The 16,721-nt window shown below is 29.2% G+C and overlaps 1 protein-coding gene across 2 annotated transcripts in view; it reads left to right on the forward strand.

Annotated features, from left to right (window-relative positions):
* Positions 1-15,628, forward strand: part of LOC119609789 (transcription factor grauzone-like) — a 46,503-nt gene extending 30,875 nt beyond the window's left edge. The window contains exons 2-5 of one of the 2 annotated variants that reach the window (XM_037964721.1): positions 1,006-1,808; positions 9,010-9,207; positions 9,264-9,871; positions 15,580-15,628. In XM_037964721.1, the coding sequence (XP_037820649.1) occupies positions 1,006-1,808; positions 9,010-9,207; positions 9,264-9,801 (1,539 nt within the window). In that variant the 3' untranslated portion in view covers positions 9,802-9,871; positions 15,580-15,628. The remainder of the gene's footprint in view (positions 1-1,005; positions 1,809-9,009; positions 9,208-9,263; positions 9,872-15,579) is intronic. The other variant, XM_037964722.1, reaches the window with a different exon arrangement.
* Positions 15,629-16,721: the final 1,093 nt, after the last annotated feature.

Below are 16,721 nucleotides of genomic sequence, written 5' to 3' on the forward strand. Positions count from 1 at the left end.
TAGCGAAGCCGGTATTCGAAATACCCTAGAATTTAAAACCTCCTATGGTTAATCACCTTCATTCGTTCTTTGTAAAGTGTTAGTTTATATAAAAAGTCTGGACTACAGTCAAGACTATAGTATATTCTATATTCTGGGCAGTAGTCTAGTCTATAATCTGGACTATAGTATAGCCTATAATCTGGACTATAGACTAGTCAATATTCTGAACTATAGAGTGTTCAATAGCGTGGACTATATCAACGCAGCGATTGTGTATCACTTTTTTTACGTTGCGTAGCTGTCAGTCGCAGTTCGTCGAAAAGTATTGTATGTGTATAAGCATGTCAGATAGTTATTTTTAAAAATAAAAAGAATGACACTATCTTTTCTTTTTCTGCTATGTTTGCTACTATGTATATTAGGGATATAACTAATTTGGCGAAATTTTTGGCATACCACCACATGATTGCCAATGTTGTACAAGTAATGAATATAATTTTTTTTGGTCAATTGGAATCAAAAACATCACGCACCAACCCTAATTTCTAATGTAAACCAAATTTTTTTTAAATGTTTATTTTTTATTATTTTCAAATTTTAATATTTATATACGGTCATTTTTTACCGAAATCTCTGGACTTTTGGCTTTTTAAGCAAATATACTATTTTACATCCCTAAATCAAAAAGTCTATAATATATATTTGTTGATCATATTTGTTCTGACCATATCTCCGATTCTTATGGACCGATTTTATGGGGCCTTCAAAAAATTAATTTAAAAAAACAGACGGACAGACATTTGATGCGTATACTTATTTAACAACCGTGAAAAAAAATATCGTAGTTTCTCACATTTTTTAATGGACTATTCGACTATGCTGTGCCAACTTGCATATATGCAACGAATGTCAATAGTTATATCCCTAATGTATATGTTTATATTCTTTGTTTTTAAACATGAAAAATGTATGGAAAAACGTGTCGAATTTTGAAAGAATAAGTATACTTACATATTTTTTTAGCCCAAAGAGGATGATCCAATATCGACATTTATTTGTACAAATTGTTGGCTCAAACTATATGATTTTCACGAATTTTATAAGATGGTAGACAAAGCTCACAGACTATGGAAAAACGGAGAGAATACTAATTGTGATTATTCTACAAATAAACTTAAGGAATATTGTTCTTTACCTTATAAAAGTGAAACTTACGAGAATACTTACGAAATGGGTGAATTACCATTTCTCATTCCACAAAAGGATAATGAAGAGAGAAATGCAACAACAGATCGAGATATCCTTTCCGATAATATTATTTGCAATGAGATCGGGCAGAAAACAAATTTGTCTTATAGCGAAATTATGGTTGAAAGCAATGATGGAAATAAAAGAGAAGCGAATACGAAAATTAATGAATCAAAGTTATCAAATGAAAATAAGATTTCACAAAAATCGTGTAGGCGTCAAAATAAAATATCCAAATCAGTCAAAAATGTGATTGTAAACAACATTAAAACTCCTTCAGAAAAGAGGAGAGGTCGCCCAAAAAAAGAGAAAGGCATAATTAAGACAAAAAAGAGTGCAAGCGACCAAGAAGCATATAAAGCTAAAATAATAGAGTATGACGCTGAAATTGCAAAGTACATGTCATTATACTGTGATATTTGTAATAACAAGTCAGATAATTTTCCTGCTTTAAGAATTCACATGCGTGAAAGTCATAATATTAAGGAGGGATATGTGAATTGCTGTGACAAAAAGTTTAATAAAAGAGCCCTACTTTTGTATCACATACGACAACATCTAAATCCCAGTTATTATAGGTAAGTTTTTTACGAATACATATTAAAAAGTCTGGTTTTTGCGAAAACTTTATTTCGAACTGCAGTTATTTTAAATATCGGATTATTATACTTATACTATAGTTCCTATAACTTATACTATAATTCCTATAATGTTTGTTAAATAAGGCGGGCAAATAAATAATATTTTGATAACATTAAACAAGAATTTCCAAATATTGCACAAAATTGGTTGAAATAATAGTATGTACTATGTTTTTATTACAATAATTTTCTTAAATTAATATGTATACATATTTCAAATTGTAGATTGCGTTTAAAAGCGTGATAACCAGGGAAACTTAATATGCAATTAGTTTCTTCTAGACATACATGCTCAAAAAATATTTTCTGCAATCTTTTTGAAATGGGTCTCAAAAATTCCATAATTTTGAGCTTATGACGGGAAAAATAATTAAAACTTTTGTTAGACTATTCCTGGTCCGCAAAACGACTTTTAGTGTATTATAAGGGGTATATAAATTTCAAAATAATCTAAACAATTCTAGAATAAACCAAACCAAATCCCAAACTATTTTTTTAATAATTCTCTGTTTAAACTAAAAATTACGACAATTTTGACACCTATTTCGATGATTCGAAAACGATGTTTCATTGGTTTACGCTATTTAATATTTTGAGGACTATTATAACAAATATGGAAAAATATATAAAATAATATTAATAATGAAAAATATTTCTAACCAGTGTGCTTCGCTACCCTCATCTTAATAAAATTAAATAAAAATTATTGTAAATTTTCAGTCAGTCCACAATATACATTTAGGTATATCTGCAATATTAAAAAGTCCCCTTTCATAGATTTTCATACAGGTTCCTAGGTTCAATCTATATATATAAAATTCTAACGTTACTGACTCACTGACTGACTGATTCATTATCGCAAGGTTGTATTTCATAAATTTTCAATCAATAATGATTGATTTTAGTCTCAATATTACAGGAAATTCAAAAAATATCAGTTGGAGAACGAAAATGTAAGAGAAAGTCCCTTTTTATAGATTTTAGTTAAATAAGGATGGAGCAGGTTACATTTTCAACCATAAATTCCTCTCATACAGATATTTATACATTCAAGAAGCTGTGTGTCCAATTCATGTTTTTAGTTTCAATAATATAGAAAATTTAAAAAGTAATACTAAAAGAACAAAAAGTACCAGAAAGCCTCTTTTTTTACATTTTTGTTCAATGTTTATATATTCAATATTTTACAAATATCAAAAAGTATCAGTTGAAGTACGAAAACATACCAAAATACATCTTTTATTTATTTTTGTGTTTCTAAGTTCAATAGTTTCAATGTTTCTAGGTTCAATATTATAGAAAATTCAAAAAGTACCTTTTGAAGAACGAAAATGTACCAAAACGTCCCTTTTTATTGGTTCTCATTTACTCCAGGCTCTACATGCTTAATTTCATGTGTCTACGTTCAATATTATAGAAAACTCCAAAAGTACCGAAAAAGTCCCCTTTTATAGGTTCTCATTTTCTCCGGTCTCCACATGCTTAATTGTTTGTTTAATATTATAGAAAACTCAAAAAGTACCAGTTAAGGAACGAAATAGTACCAAAAAGACCCCTTTTAAGGATTCTCATATACTCCGTTCTCTACATGTTTAATTTGATGTTTCTAGGTTCAATATTACAGGAAATTCAAAAAGTACCTTTTGAGGAACTAAAAAGTACCAAAAAGTACGCTTTTATACTTTCTCACTTACTTGGGGCTCTACATGCTTCATTTCATCTTTCTAGGTACAATAGTATAGAAAATTCAAAAAGTAAGTACCTTTTGAAGAACGAAAAGTACCAAAAAGTCCCATTTTTTCGATTCTCATTTACTCTGGCCTCTACATTCTTAATTTCATGTTTCTAGGTTCAATATTATAGAAAATTCAGAAAGTACCTTTTGAAGAACGAAAAAGTACCAAAAAGTTCCCTTTTATTGGTTCTCACTTACTCGAGGCAGTACATGTTTAATTTCACGTTTCTAAGGTGTGTTTCAGAATTATAAGAACACTTTTTATTATAATATTTTTCATAAAAATGTTTAATAAATCTTATAAATTATTTTGGAAACATCATCTGATCTGATCATCTTTGAAAGTGCTTTTCATCGATGTGCAATTTGTCTCCATTTCTTTGGTAATTTCTAATATTTTTCAAATAACAAGTTTGCCTTTGTTTCAAAATTATAAAAACATTTCATTATTTTTTAAAAATTATACACAATTTAAAAAAGATATTTGCTAATTCGGACTCCCTTATATTTAAGAAGATTTAGTATTCCAGAATTCACACTTTTTACTAAAGTTTTTATTATATTTTGATCAATATTTGATGATTCCTGAGAAATTCCATTTTTTCGTAAATTAAGGTTTTCGTAGAGTTGATTTCCCAAGTAAACTAGATTGGGTTGTATGCCCCAAAGATTTTCCATGGACTTTACATCTAGTTAGCACTGCTGACCACTCTGAAGCAGGTGTATTTTTGGTGTTAAACCAGTTTTTGAAAAATCTAATGTTGGGTTTAAAAGCATTTTCTTGCTGAAAATTTAGTTTTTTGTTGGACTTTGTGCCATGAAAAGCACAAAATTAATTTCTAGAGTTCTGGCGTAGGACGTGCTGTTAATTTTACATGAAAGAAATTGGAATTGAAGGCAGACGTCGGAGCAAAAAGCTGCACTAATCATCAGCAACCCATCACTAACATTTCTCTTGGAAAAGTGTAGGGAATCCTTGCTCATAGCTCTCCAATATCTGGAATCCACTTCCTTCCTTCGATAATATAAACTAATGTAGAATTTATAGTTATTTTCCCATTTACAAAAAAAAAAAAAATAGATAGTCATACTTAGATGTAATTTGCTTGCATGTTTTCTTTCGCGAACTGGAGCGTTGCAGTAACATAAGTAACCGCTTACTTATGTTACTGCAAAGCTCCAGTTCGCGAAAGAAAACATGCAAGCAAACTTGCTTCATTTTTAAATATTTTTAATTAAGATCTGAAATTGTCCTCCACACTGTTGTTTTAGTCACTGAAACGCCAATGTGAGCTTTTATATTTCTTAAACTCAAAGTTGAATTGTTCTTTTTACGAATAATATGGGGTATTTCCCGCTGGGAAAGTGTTTTCTGTCGTGCTGATCACTTGGTTTGTGCTGAATTATCACGATAAATAAAAAATTAACAACTTTCCCAATCCTATCCAATTTCTGAGCAATTTGCCTAAATTTTAAAAGTTGGTCTTTTTACCTTTTGTAGGGTCAGAATGAACAAAATCTACATGGCATATCAAAGACACAATTTTTTTCTTTATTTTAGGACCAATATTTATGGCGTACTAAGTTGCATAATGGGTTTTTACTGATTTGGTTTTATGATTATGAAATATTAAAATAACGGAAAACTTCCAGAAATGCAAGAACAATAATTTCAAATTTATTTTTTTGTATATAAATAGTAAATGCAAAAATGTATTATTTGTAAATTTTTTTGTAGATCCGTTCGATACTTGAAGAGAAATTCGAAAAATATGTTTGTTCTTATAATTTTGAAACACACCTTAGGTTTAATATTACAGAAAATTCAAAAATTACCCTTTAAAGAACGAAAAAGTACCAAAAAGTCCCCTTTTATTGGTTCTCATTAACTCTGGACTCCACAAGCTTAATATCATGTCTCTAGGATCACATTATAAAAAACACAAAAAGTACCAGTTAAAAAACGAAAAAGTACCAAAAAATAGTCTTTTGTACCGGAGTTCCAAGTAACGCTCCATTGGTATATTTAGTGTTACTAAATCTATCAATTTCTCCAAATTTATTAAAATTGGGTCACTGAGTTTGAATAAAATCAAATTTTCCGTTCTTCCCCCTTTTGGTATTTTTTTCTCCCTATTGAAGTAATAAACATTTTATTACAAAAAGTTGCAATATCGTTGTGGGAGCCCATCATTAAGTATTCATTCACATGTACAAATCAATACATAGGAAACAATGTTTTATGAAAAAAGTACCAACGTAGCTACAATTTTCACCCCTTAAAAGTCCGAATATCCAAAAAGTACAAAATTCATATTTTTATTTTTTCGTCAAGTTATAAAGTAGTCAAAAATATTGTTTGAATGTTCACTGGTTTAAAAGATACATGGGGTGTCAAAAAAGTAACAAAATACAGTTTTTACCCGTTTATTCCCTAAAGGGACCAATTTTGAAAAAAGTACCAGACACCTGTGCGCTTATTTTTTAAATGAACGACAATTAGCTTTAAACTGTTTTTGTATCTTTTTTAGTTTAGGAGATATGAGGTTACCTAATTTACCCGTTTTTACCTCCTAAACATTCGAATTTCCAAAATCCCGTCTTAGTGGATCTATTTAGCGGGAGACCAACCTCCTGTCCAAATTTCAGCTCTTTAGCTTCTACAGTTTAGGCTGTGAGATGATGAATCAGTCAGTCAGTTTTGATTAAATTAACAATCTGAATTAATTATTGAAGTTTCAAAGCAATTTTTAACTGCGGAATAGGTTGAATTTAGGAAGGCACTTAGAATGAGTTGTATTAGCACTGTTATTAAAGAAGTCATGAAACTTACATTCACTTTACACTACTGCAAATTTTTTTTGCTGGGATTGTTTATTCTTTGGTCTCAACCAACAAAAATACAATGTCAAAAATAAAAAATATTTTTTTGTTTGTAAAAAATAGGTTCTTTTTCAACGATGTTTCGTTGGTTCAAGCTACTTGTATGTATTTTTCGAAAATATTTTTAAGGAAAATATTATAATAAATGTGGACATATGTATGTATGTCGAGGGACTATATTCAATATTCGCTATCTGTCATTTTTTGAAAATAAGATTTTGATGGCAAAATATTTAGCAAACTATCCCGCATCAGTGATATACATTTTAAAGAAAAAAAAAATATTTTTTTTGGCAATGTTATAGCAATTTTTAAATTCTCTATCTGAAAAAAGAAAAATTCTAAATGCAAAACTCTATCCAATCCAAAAATTGCTTCAGACTCTATTATTTTGGATAATTTTCTGTTACAAAACAAGTGATTTTACTTATTTGGACATGCTGAACACAAATCCGCCAAAATGTTTAAAATCGGTTTAATAGTTTTCGAGATATCGCTCACCACCAGATATCGCTCACCGCCAAAACCTTATAATCTGTTGCTTTTTCAACAATTTGGTTTCTATTACTTCATTAAATTGCATAAAATATAATATTGATTGATATTAAATCAAATAAAAAATGTATATTTCTATGAAAAACTTTGTATCTGGCTGTATACAAATTGCATAATATTTTAGCCGCAAATTAATTATTGTAATTGGAATATAATCTTAAGATTGATAAAATTTTATCAATCAGTTATTCCAATAAATTTTACAAATGCAATTTGTTAATTAATTAGGACAATCAAAAAAGTTTAACCAAAGATGCGTTAGAAAATATATATTGTTCCTTATACTCCAGTATGAATTTGGACGAGCTGTATTATTATTTACTTCAAAATTTCCCAGCAAAAAATAATTGATGTCATACTTTACAAACTACATCTTAATCACATCTTAAAATGCGATTACATTTTTTTCACTTTTATAAACCAAAGAGTAGTGAAATTTACATAAGCGTCTCATTAAGAGAATGTGTTTTATTTTTGACATCCAAATATCGGATTTTTATTGCTTCTAAAAATAAGATTAGGTGTAGTTCATAGTTGCCAAAAGTGAACAGCATCCCTCCAATGACACGCTCATGTAAAAAAGTATTCGGTTTTTAAAAAGTAAATAAACCGGGTTATTCGATATTCGAAAAATCAACATTTAGAAAAACCGACACTGGTAAAGCAGAAAAAACCGGTTGAAAATCCAAGTCGATCAAATACTATCCAGCAAAAAAGTGTAGAATTTTCATCACAACCCAGCAAAAAAAGACGTGCAAAAAAAGTAGTAAATGCATGGGTTGAACTGCTAATGAACTGGTTCATATTTAGGGGAAACATGCATGATTTTAACATTAGCGTGTCATTGGCATTTAAATGAGTTCTTATAACCAATGAATATTCGATGATTCCCAAGCGAATTTTCATTGATGCACTATATTTATTTAAAAATGCATTTCGATGGTATTTCGATTTAATTATCAGTATTTAAATAATTTTTTTGCGTGATATTGATAAAAATAAAATAAGATAAAACATAGCTAACTGATTTTTATTGAATTTAAATTCATACATAATTCAGGTGAAAAACCTATGAATGTTACATTAGTGTGTCATTGGAGGGATGTTGTTCATTTTTGACACCTTTGAACTACATCTAATCTTATTTTTAGAAGCAGTAAAAATCCGTTATTTGTATGTCAAAAATAAACCACATTCTTTCAATGAAACGCTTATGTAAATTTAATTGGTTTTTCATCAAAATCTGAATTACTTCGAATATGTTGTTTGTAGTGACTTTTCTACATCTCTTTCCCCATTTTTAACTGTGTTTTCATTTGTTATGATATGTTTGGTTTATAAAAGCGAAAAGTATGCAATCGCATTTTTAGATGTGATTAAGATGTCGTTTGTAAAGTATGGCATCAATTATTTTTTGCTGGGTAGCTTTGTGTTTAGCATGTTCATCGTGTTAATATACAAAAGAAATTTTAAATTAAATATAATTTAAATGTGCAAAAATTACTTTTTTTGAAATTTATACCAGACGTGTATCATGCATTGAGGAATACTTTGGCATCAAAAACTCGATATGCCCAAAATTGAGTTCGCATTTTTTGAATATAGGGTGACGATATGTAGTATTTTCATCACAGCTAGTAACACGAAGTTCTTCAAATTCAGATGAAAAACCTATGAATTTTACATTTTACATTTTTTACTACTTTATATAAAAATATAAATATTTTCCCTACTTTGATAGCTCACTACGGAGACTACAGTTTATATACATAAGAATTAAAATCTAAACATTTTATTTTTAAAATCTAAACATTTTATTTTTATAGCTTTTTTAAGTTATACACCCAATATCAACAACATAATTTATAAGTTATGTATGACAGTCATGTAGTAAATACGCGGTGATTTATATAATGAGTAAACTAAATTTACATGTATTTTTTTTACTTTTTAATTTTTATTTAGATGCGAAGAATGTGATTTCACATTTTCCGATCGCCAATCTAAGCATAATCATTTCTTGGTTAAACATCAAAGAGATGAAGATAAAATTTACGCATGTTCTCAGTGCTCAAAAAAGTTTGTAAGGAAATATCTTCTGGAGCAGCACAAATCATTTTCTCATCGAGATTTTATACCAAAGTGCAAAAATTGTGGTAAAAGGTATTTTTGTATTTATGAAAAAATTTTTAAATTCTTTGTAACACGACTTATTTTAGATTTAAAGCTGTAGAGGAATTAACGGAACATCATAATAAGGAAGACTGTAATCCTGGTACAATGTGTGATGTTTGTGCAAAATATATTCGGGGCTCAGCTGCTTTTAAACGGCACCAGTTAGAGCATCAGGGTGTTTCAATACCAAAAGTGCAATGTGATTTATGTGGCTTGTGGTATAAAGATAAAAGAGGATTAAAGAGGCACAAAATAAAACATATAGAAGCAAAGCAACCTCATGTTTGTGACATATGTCAAAAAATATCTCCAAGTCGTAGTGCGATGCTAAGTCACAAACGTTATGCTCACGGAACCGACCGAACACATGAATGTAATGTATGCCAAAAGACATTTAAGAAGCCAATATCACTGAGAGAGCACATGACCACACATACTGGAGAAGTGCTCTATAAATGTCCACATTGTACTAAGACATTCAATTCAAATGCAAATATGCATTCTCATCGCAAAAAAGTGCATCCAAAAGAATTTGAAGAGACTCGGAAACAACGTAAGCAAAATAAGCAATCTATTGATTAACAGCGGTGTTCTCAATTTCAATAGTGTTGTGAGGAAGCAATTAATTATTGATGGATTCAATAAATTTCAGGTATTTTTCAATTTTTTATGTTTACATTAACTACCCAGCAAACAAATTGTGGAAAAAGATGTAGTATTTTCATCAAAACTAGCAACCCGAAGTGCTTCAAATTCGGGTGAAAAACCTATGAATTTTACAACTAGCATGTCATTGGAGGGATGTTGTTCATTTTTGGCAACTTCAGAAGCAGTAAAAATCCAATATTTGGATGTCAAAAATAAACCACATTCTTTCAATGACACGCTCATGTAAATTTCATTGCGTTTTCACCACATTTTGATGTACTTCAAATATGTTATTTGTACACTGAAAATAATCCATGATTAACTTTACGAAACAAAATTTCGTAACTACTTTTTTCGTAATATATACGAAAATTTCGTGTATAATACGAAATATTCGCAGCAAAAAAAGTGTGGAAAAATATGTAGTATTTTCATCACAACTAGTAACCCGAAGTAATTCAAATTGATTTATTTTGATTTATTTTAAACTAATCTTGATGGAAATAATATTTTGAAAATTGTTATCCAATTTGAAAACTAAAAGTCATCTGGTGGGCTAGCCATTATTTTTTAAAACTTCAGATAGACAATTTGACATATTAGAGATAATATTTTCAAATTATCCCGTTCTTCTTGCAATCTTTTTTTGGGGCTCGTTTTTAGAAGAAATTGGACTTGTACGACTTTGCCAATCTAAATGCTTCCATAAATTTTCTATGGATTTCAAATTGGAAGATTGGGCTAGTGTTTCAATCACTTTTGGACAATTATAAAGCAACCATTCAAGGACAAGATGCCTGATGTTTGGAGTCATTAAGTTGGTATAATTTAAATGTTCATTCAATTTCTATTTTTTCTGCTGATTGCTTTAAATTATCCCTCAAAATAGTTAAATACAAATCTTTGTTCATGTTAATGGCGATAAAAGCTAGGTTTCCGATTCCATTTGATAATATAGAGCCCCAAACCATCACATGTCATTCTCTGAGTTTTACTATGGGAGTAACGTTTTTTCCATTAAGCTCTTCATTTGGTTTCGGGCACACCATTGTTCTTCCGACACTTCAAATATATTAAATACGCTCTTATCAAAGAAATATAACGTCGTCCCACGTTTTGAGACGTTCATTCACAAATTTTATTCGGTACGTTCCATCCTTCCCAGCAAAAAAAGTGTGGAAAAAGATGTATTTTCATCACAACAAGTAACCCAAAGTTCTTCAAAATCGGGTGAAAAACCTATGAATTTTACATTAACGTGTCATTGGAGGGATGTTGTTCATTTTTGACAACTTTGAGCTACATCTATTCTTATTTTTAGAAGCAGTAAAAGTCCGATATTTCAGTGTCAAAAATAAACCACATTCTTTCAATGACTCGCTTATGTAAATTTTTTATTGGTTTTTCATCAAAATTTGTAGTGACTTTTCTAAATCTCTTTCCTCACTTTTAACTGTGTTTTCATTTGTAAGGATATGTTTGATTTATAAAAGCAAAAAATATGTAATCGCATTTTTAGATGTGATTAAGATGTTTGTAAAGTATGAAATCAATTATTTTTTGCTGGGTTATTATTTACTATCGGCTTCTTTCTAGATGAATTGTTGTTTCTGAAACAGTCTTTATTAATTACTCTTTCACTTCAGAAACAATTTTAGATGCACAATTTTAGATGCACTTAACGCGGATTTGTTTTGTTTTTTCTAAGTTTTAGACGCTTTAATATTTCACCAATATTTTTATGTGTTTTTTCATTTTTATAATGCAAAAATACAATAAAATTATTTTCTAGAGATGATTTTTTTTTCCTTACGACCGATTGTTTTTTATTAAAAAAGAAAAATGATGGTAGAAACATAGTAGTACGTACTATATGGTTTCTACAATGATGCCACGTGATACACGAGCTCAATTGAACATCATAATATAAATTCTTATATTATTCACACAATTTTTGAAATGGTTGCAGCGATTAATATTTTCATAGAAGATAAAACCGAATATTAATGAAGCGTACATTTATGTAACATTCCATGTTTTTAAATTTTTTTATTCTATTTAAACGATGTATATAAAAAATTTTGGTATGTATAAAAAGCTCTTAATATGTACAACAATAAGTACAAAATATTTTATTAAATACCTTAACTTTTATTTAAAAGTTATGAACAGAAAAAACGGAAATGTAAAAACCGAATATTAATGACAGTCACTGTATACGAAAAAAGGTATTACGTCAGGTTTTCGTACTTTATTAAAATTAGAAAAGGGGTTGATTAAATAATATTTCGTTTAATACACGAAATTTTCGTATATATGTATCACGAAAAAAGTTAAGCATGGATTATTTTCAATGTATGTTTTCGCTTAACTCAAAATTTTTTGAGAATCATCATAAATGTAACATGTAAAATAATTAACATGTGAATTGCTGGGCAAAGTAATTAATTTCTTGATATCCAATAAGTTTTATTAACGCGACCTCAAAATCCTCTGTTTTTTAAAACCACTATTGTAGTTTTCGCTTGACTCAAAAGTTTTTGAGAATCATCATAAATGTAACATGTAAAATTGTGTCCCAATTGGAATATGTAATTGAAAAAGTCACAGCTCATGAACTGTCTACCCCAGCATTGCCACTGACCAAACTTTAATCCTACAAAATTTCCAGTTTTTTGAAATCATATAATTTTTTTTTGAGAAAAGAAAAGTATGACTTTGTATGTATCTATAATATAATTTTCCTACCCTATAAAGTATATATATTTCGAGTCCTTATAGATAGCGGAGTCGATTAAGCTATTTTCTGTCTGTCTGTATGTTTGTTGAAATCAATTTTCTGAATTTTCTATAATATTGAACCTAGAAACATGAAATTTAGCATGTAGAGCCCGGATTAGGTAAGAACCTATAAAAGGCAACTTTTTGGTACTTTTTCGTTCTACAAAAAGTTCTTTTTGAAATTTCTATAATACTGAACCTAGAAACATGAAATTTATCATGTAGAACCCGGATTTGGTGAGAACTTATAAAAGGAAACTTTTTGGTACTTTTTCGTTCTAAAAAAAGGTACTTTTTGAATTTTCTTAATATTGAAACTAGAAATATGAAATTTAGCATGTAGGGCCCGAGTTACAAAAAGTTCTTTTTGATTTTTCTATAATACTGAACCTAGAAACATGAAATTTATCATGTAGAACTTATAAAAGGCGACTTTTTGGTACTTTTTCGTTCTAAAAAAGGTACTTTTTGAATTACCTTAATATTGAAACTAGGGTTAGGCGAGAACTTATAAAAGGGGACTTTTTGGTACTTTTTCGTTCTAAAAAAAATACTTTTTGATTTTTCTGTAATATTGAACCTAGAAACATGAAATTTAGCATGTAGGATTAGGTGAGAACTTATAAAAGGGGAGTTTTTGGTAGTTTTTGAACCTAGAAACGTGAAATTTAGCATTAGGTGAGAACCTATAAAAGGGAAGAATCCGGATTAGGTTAAAACTTCTAAAAGAGGACTTTTTGGTACTTTTGCGTTCTACAAAAGGTACTTTTTGCATTTTTCTATGATATAGAGTCTTGATTAAGTGAGAACTTATAAAAAGGGACTTTTTCATTCTTCAAGGGTACTTTTTGAATTTTCTACAATACTATCTAAACCCACTAACTATAATAGTTTTTAGATATAAATTTTTATACATATTGGGGATGCCACGCAAATTATTGCAAGTTCGCCAATTTATCCAAATGTTAATTTAGATTTTAATGTAACCTATGAAAAATTTGGGAGATGCCAAGGTCCCACTGAAAGTCCGCCCATTTTTATCTAAATGTTCGTATGAATGTCACATTTTTTCATGTAAAAATTTCTAGCTCAAATAGTTTCTCAGATATACGAATTTTTATATTTAATTCATATGGGAGGTTCCAATTTGCTAGTCCGTCAATTTATTACCCAAATGTTGACATTAATGTCAAAGGATTTTTGATCTAATAGTTTCCCAGACATACGATTTTTTCTATTTAATTCATATGGGAGGTTCCAACCACCCCTAATGAAAGTCGGCCCATTTTCCCCAAATTGTTGAAATAAATGTTAAATTTCTTCGTGCAAAATTTGAAGGTTTTAGGTCTATTAGTTTCCCAGACAAACGACAACTCCAATTTATTACCCAAATGTTCACATGGATGTCAAAGTTGTTATTGCAAAATTTGAGGATTTTAGCTCTAATAGTTTCTCAGATATACGAAATTTTCTATTTAATTCATATGGGGGGTTCCAAGCCCCCCTAATGAAAGTCCGCACGTTATCCCCAAAATGTTTAGATAAATATTAAAGTTCTTCGTGCTAAATTTTATGAAGCTAGCTCTATTAGTTTCCCAGGTAAACGAATTTTTGTATATTTTATTCATATGGTAGGAGCAACGCCCCCTCCCATAAAGTTCTTCGTGCAAGATTTTAACGCTAATAGTTTCCCAGATAAGCGAGTTTTTGTATTTAATTCATATGGGTGGTGCCACGCCCCCTACTTCTAGTCCGACCCCTTTTTCCTTAAATAATCATATTGACACTACTATATATACTTATTTTATATTTTCTTCATAAGGAAGGTGCCACGCCCACTACAGCCATTCCGCCCATTTTATCCGAAAATAATCTTATGGATGTCAAAGTTGTCCATACAAAATTTGAAGACTCTAACTGTTGTACTTTCTAAAATATGCGATTTTTAATACTAAGTTTGTATGTGGGCGTGGCATTTAAATTTCGAAATAAAAAGTAGCCTATAGTTCCTTCCAGACATACAGGAAGACACTGTGAACATACATACATACATACATACATACATACATACATACATACATACATACATACATACATACATACATACATACATACATACATACATACATACATACATACATACATACATACATACATACATACATACATACATACATACATACATACATAACATACATACATACATACATACATACATACATACATACATACATACATACATACATACATACATACATACATACATACATACATACATACATACATACATACATACATACATACATACATACATACATACATACATACATGTTAAGCATTAAGCATGTAGAGCCCGGAGTAAGTAAATGTGGACTTTTTGATACTTTTGAGTTAATACAAATCTGGAGGAAACGATTTTTTCTACTTCTTTGTTCTATGACAGTCTTTGGTTTTTATGCACATACGCAACACACTGTTTAATCAAAAATCTATAAAAGGGGACTTTCTGGTACTTTTTCGTATTTTTTGATTTTTTTTAAAATAAATTTTGTACTGACTATTTTTTTAACACATCATGGTGAAGGGTATATAAGATTCGTCACAGCCGAATATAGATCTCTTACTTGTTTAATGTGCGTTAGATACGCGAATGCGAATGGTATAATTCAAGTTAATTTGAAAAGAAAATTAAAATTATGATATTACATATTTTGATGAAATATCGGGTTTTTATAATTCGATTCAATTTAAAAAGAAAGCTAAAAATTATGATATTACATATTTTGATGAAAAATCGAGTTGTAACATTTTTATTTCATAATACCTTACTAATACAAATATAGCTCAGGGGCTTTTAATTTTTATTCGCTAAAAGTGTTTACATTTAAATTTTTATTAGTTCTTTAAGAAATAATATTCTCTAAAATTTAGGGAAATTCTTGGAAAATCATTAATCATTCATACAATGGTTATACAGCAATTGTGAAGAAATTTTGATTTAACTATCATCAATATCCACTAACTGTCAATAAAATGCCCTCAAAATAACACAAATATGTATGTTCCTATAAAATACTATTATTTACCTACATACATATGTAATAGATATACATATTATGTATATTATGTAATCGTATTGATACTTTACTTTTATTTAATTTAATTTATTACTTTTATTTAAATCATAATTTTAAGTATGAAAAAAATCATTTTTATGTAAACTATTCATAAGTAGAAATTTATAACCGATTATGGCCTATATAGGCTAGGTTATTGAAATAAAGAATTTGAAATTGAAAAAAAAAAAAAAAAAATACTACATATTTTTCCACATTTTTTTTTGCTGGGTTATATTACACCACACAGTGGGGCAGAATGAACATTTTTGGAAATAAATCTTTGACATTTCTAAATGGCTAGTCTGATCGGTATAAAATTTGACACGGGCGTAGCCAAGGAGTATTCGAGTTTAAACGGATCCCATAAATGCTCCAGGGGGCTCAAAGTAGAGTACCTTCGACATGAAAAATTTTAAAATGCGTGCCATTTTTATATATTTATGAAAAGCGCTCAGCTAGGTATTAAAAAACATGCTTGTATATGCTATTTACTTCTTACAATTTCTGATTTATAGGCATTTGAAAATTAAAATTTAAAAATTTTGCTATACCTTGGTCCACACTTTTCAAAATGTAAAACGTAATTTTGAACCAAATAAATTTTTTTGTGTTAGACAACTAAATTTCCAAAAACATACCAAAATTCAGGGCCCAAACTACGACATACGATATCGATCGAAATCTCAATAGAATCTAAATGGAGATTTCGATCGATATTGTATGCCATAATTTGCGCCCAGGGCAATAGCATTTATGGATCTAAAAATAAACGATTTTCAATTTGAATCCAAATGTAACCCTTACTAATTATTTTAGTTTAGCTAAGTTAATTTTTGATCTTTGATATTTCAAGTCAATAGCTCAATTAGATTCAAAAATATACCCATTTAAGCCTAAGTCCTTTTAAAGATATTTCTTAATATAAATTTTTTAGCGAAAATCACTTTTATTTCA

This window comes from Lucilia sericata, unplaced genomic scaffold (genome assembly GCF_015586225.1).
Source record: "Lucilia sericata isolate MDLA Ls3-8-SP2 unplaced genomic scaffold, ASM1558622v1 Contig001061F_arrow, whole genome shotgun sequence".
Lineage (NCBI taxonomy): Eukaryota > Metazoa > Arthropoda > Insecta > Diptera > Calliphoridae > Lucilia > Lucilia sericata.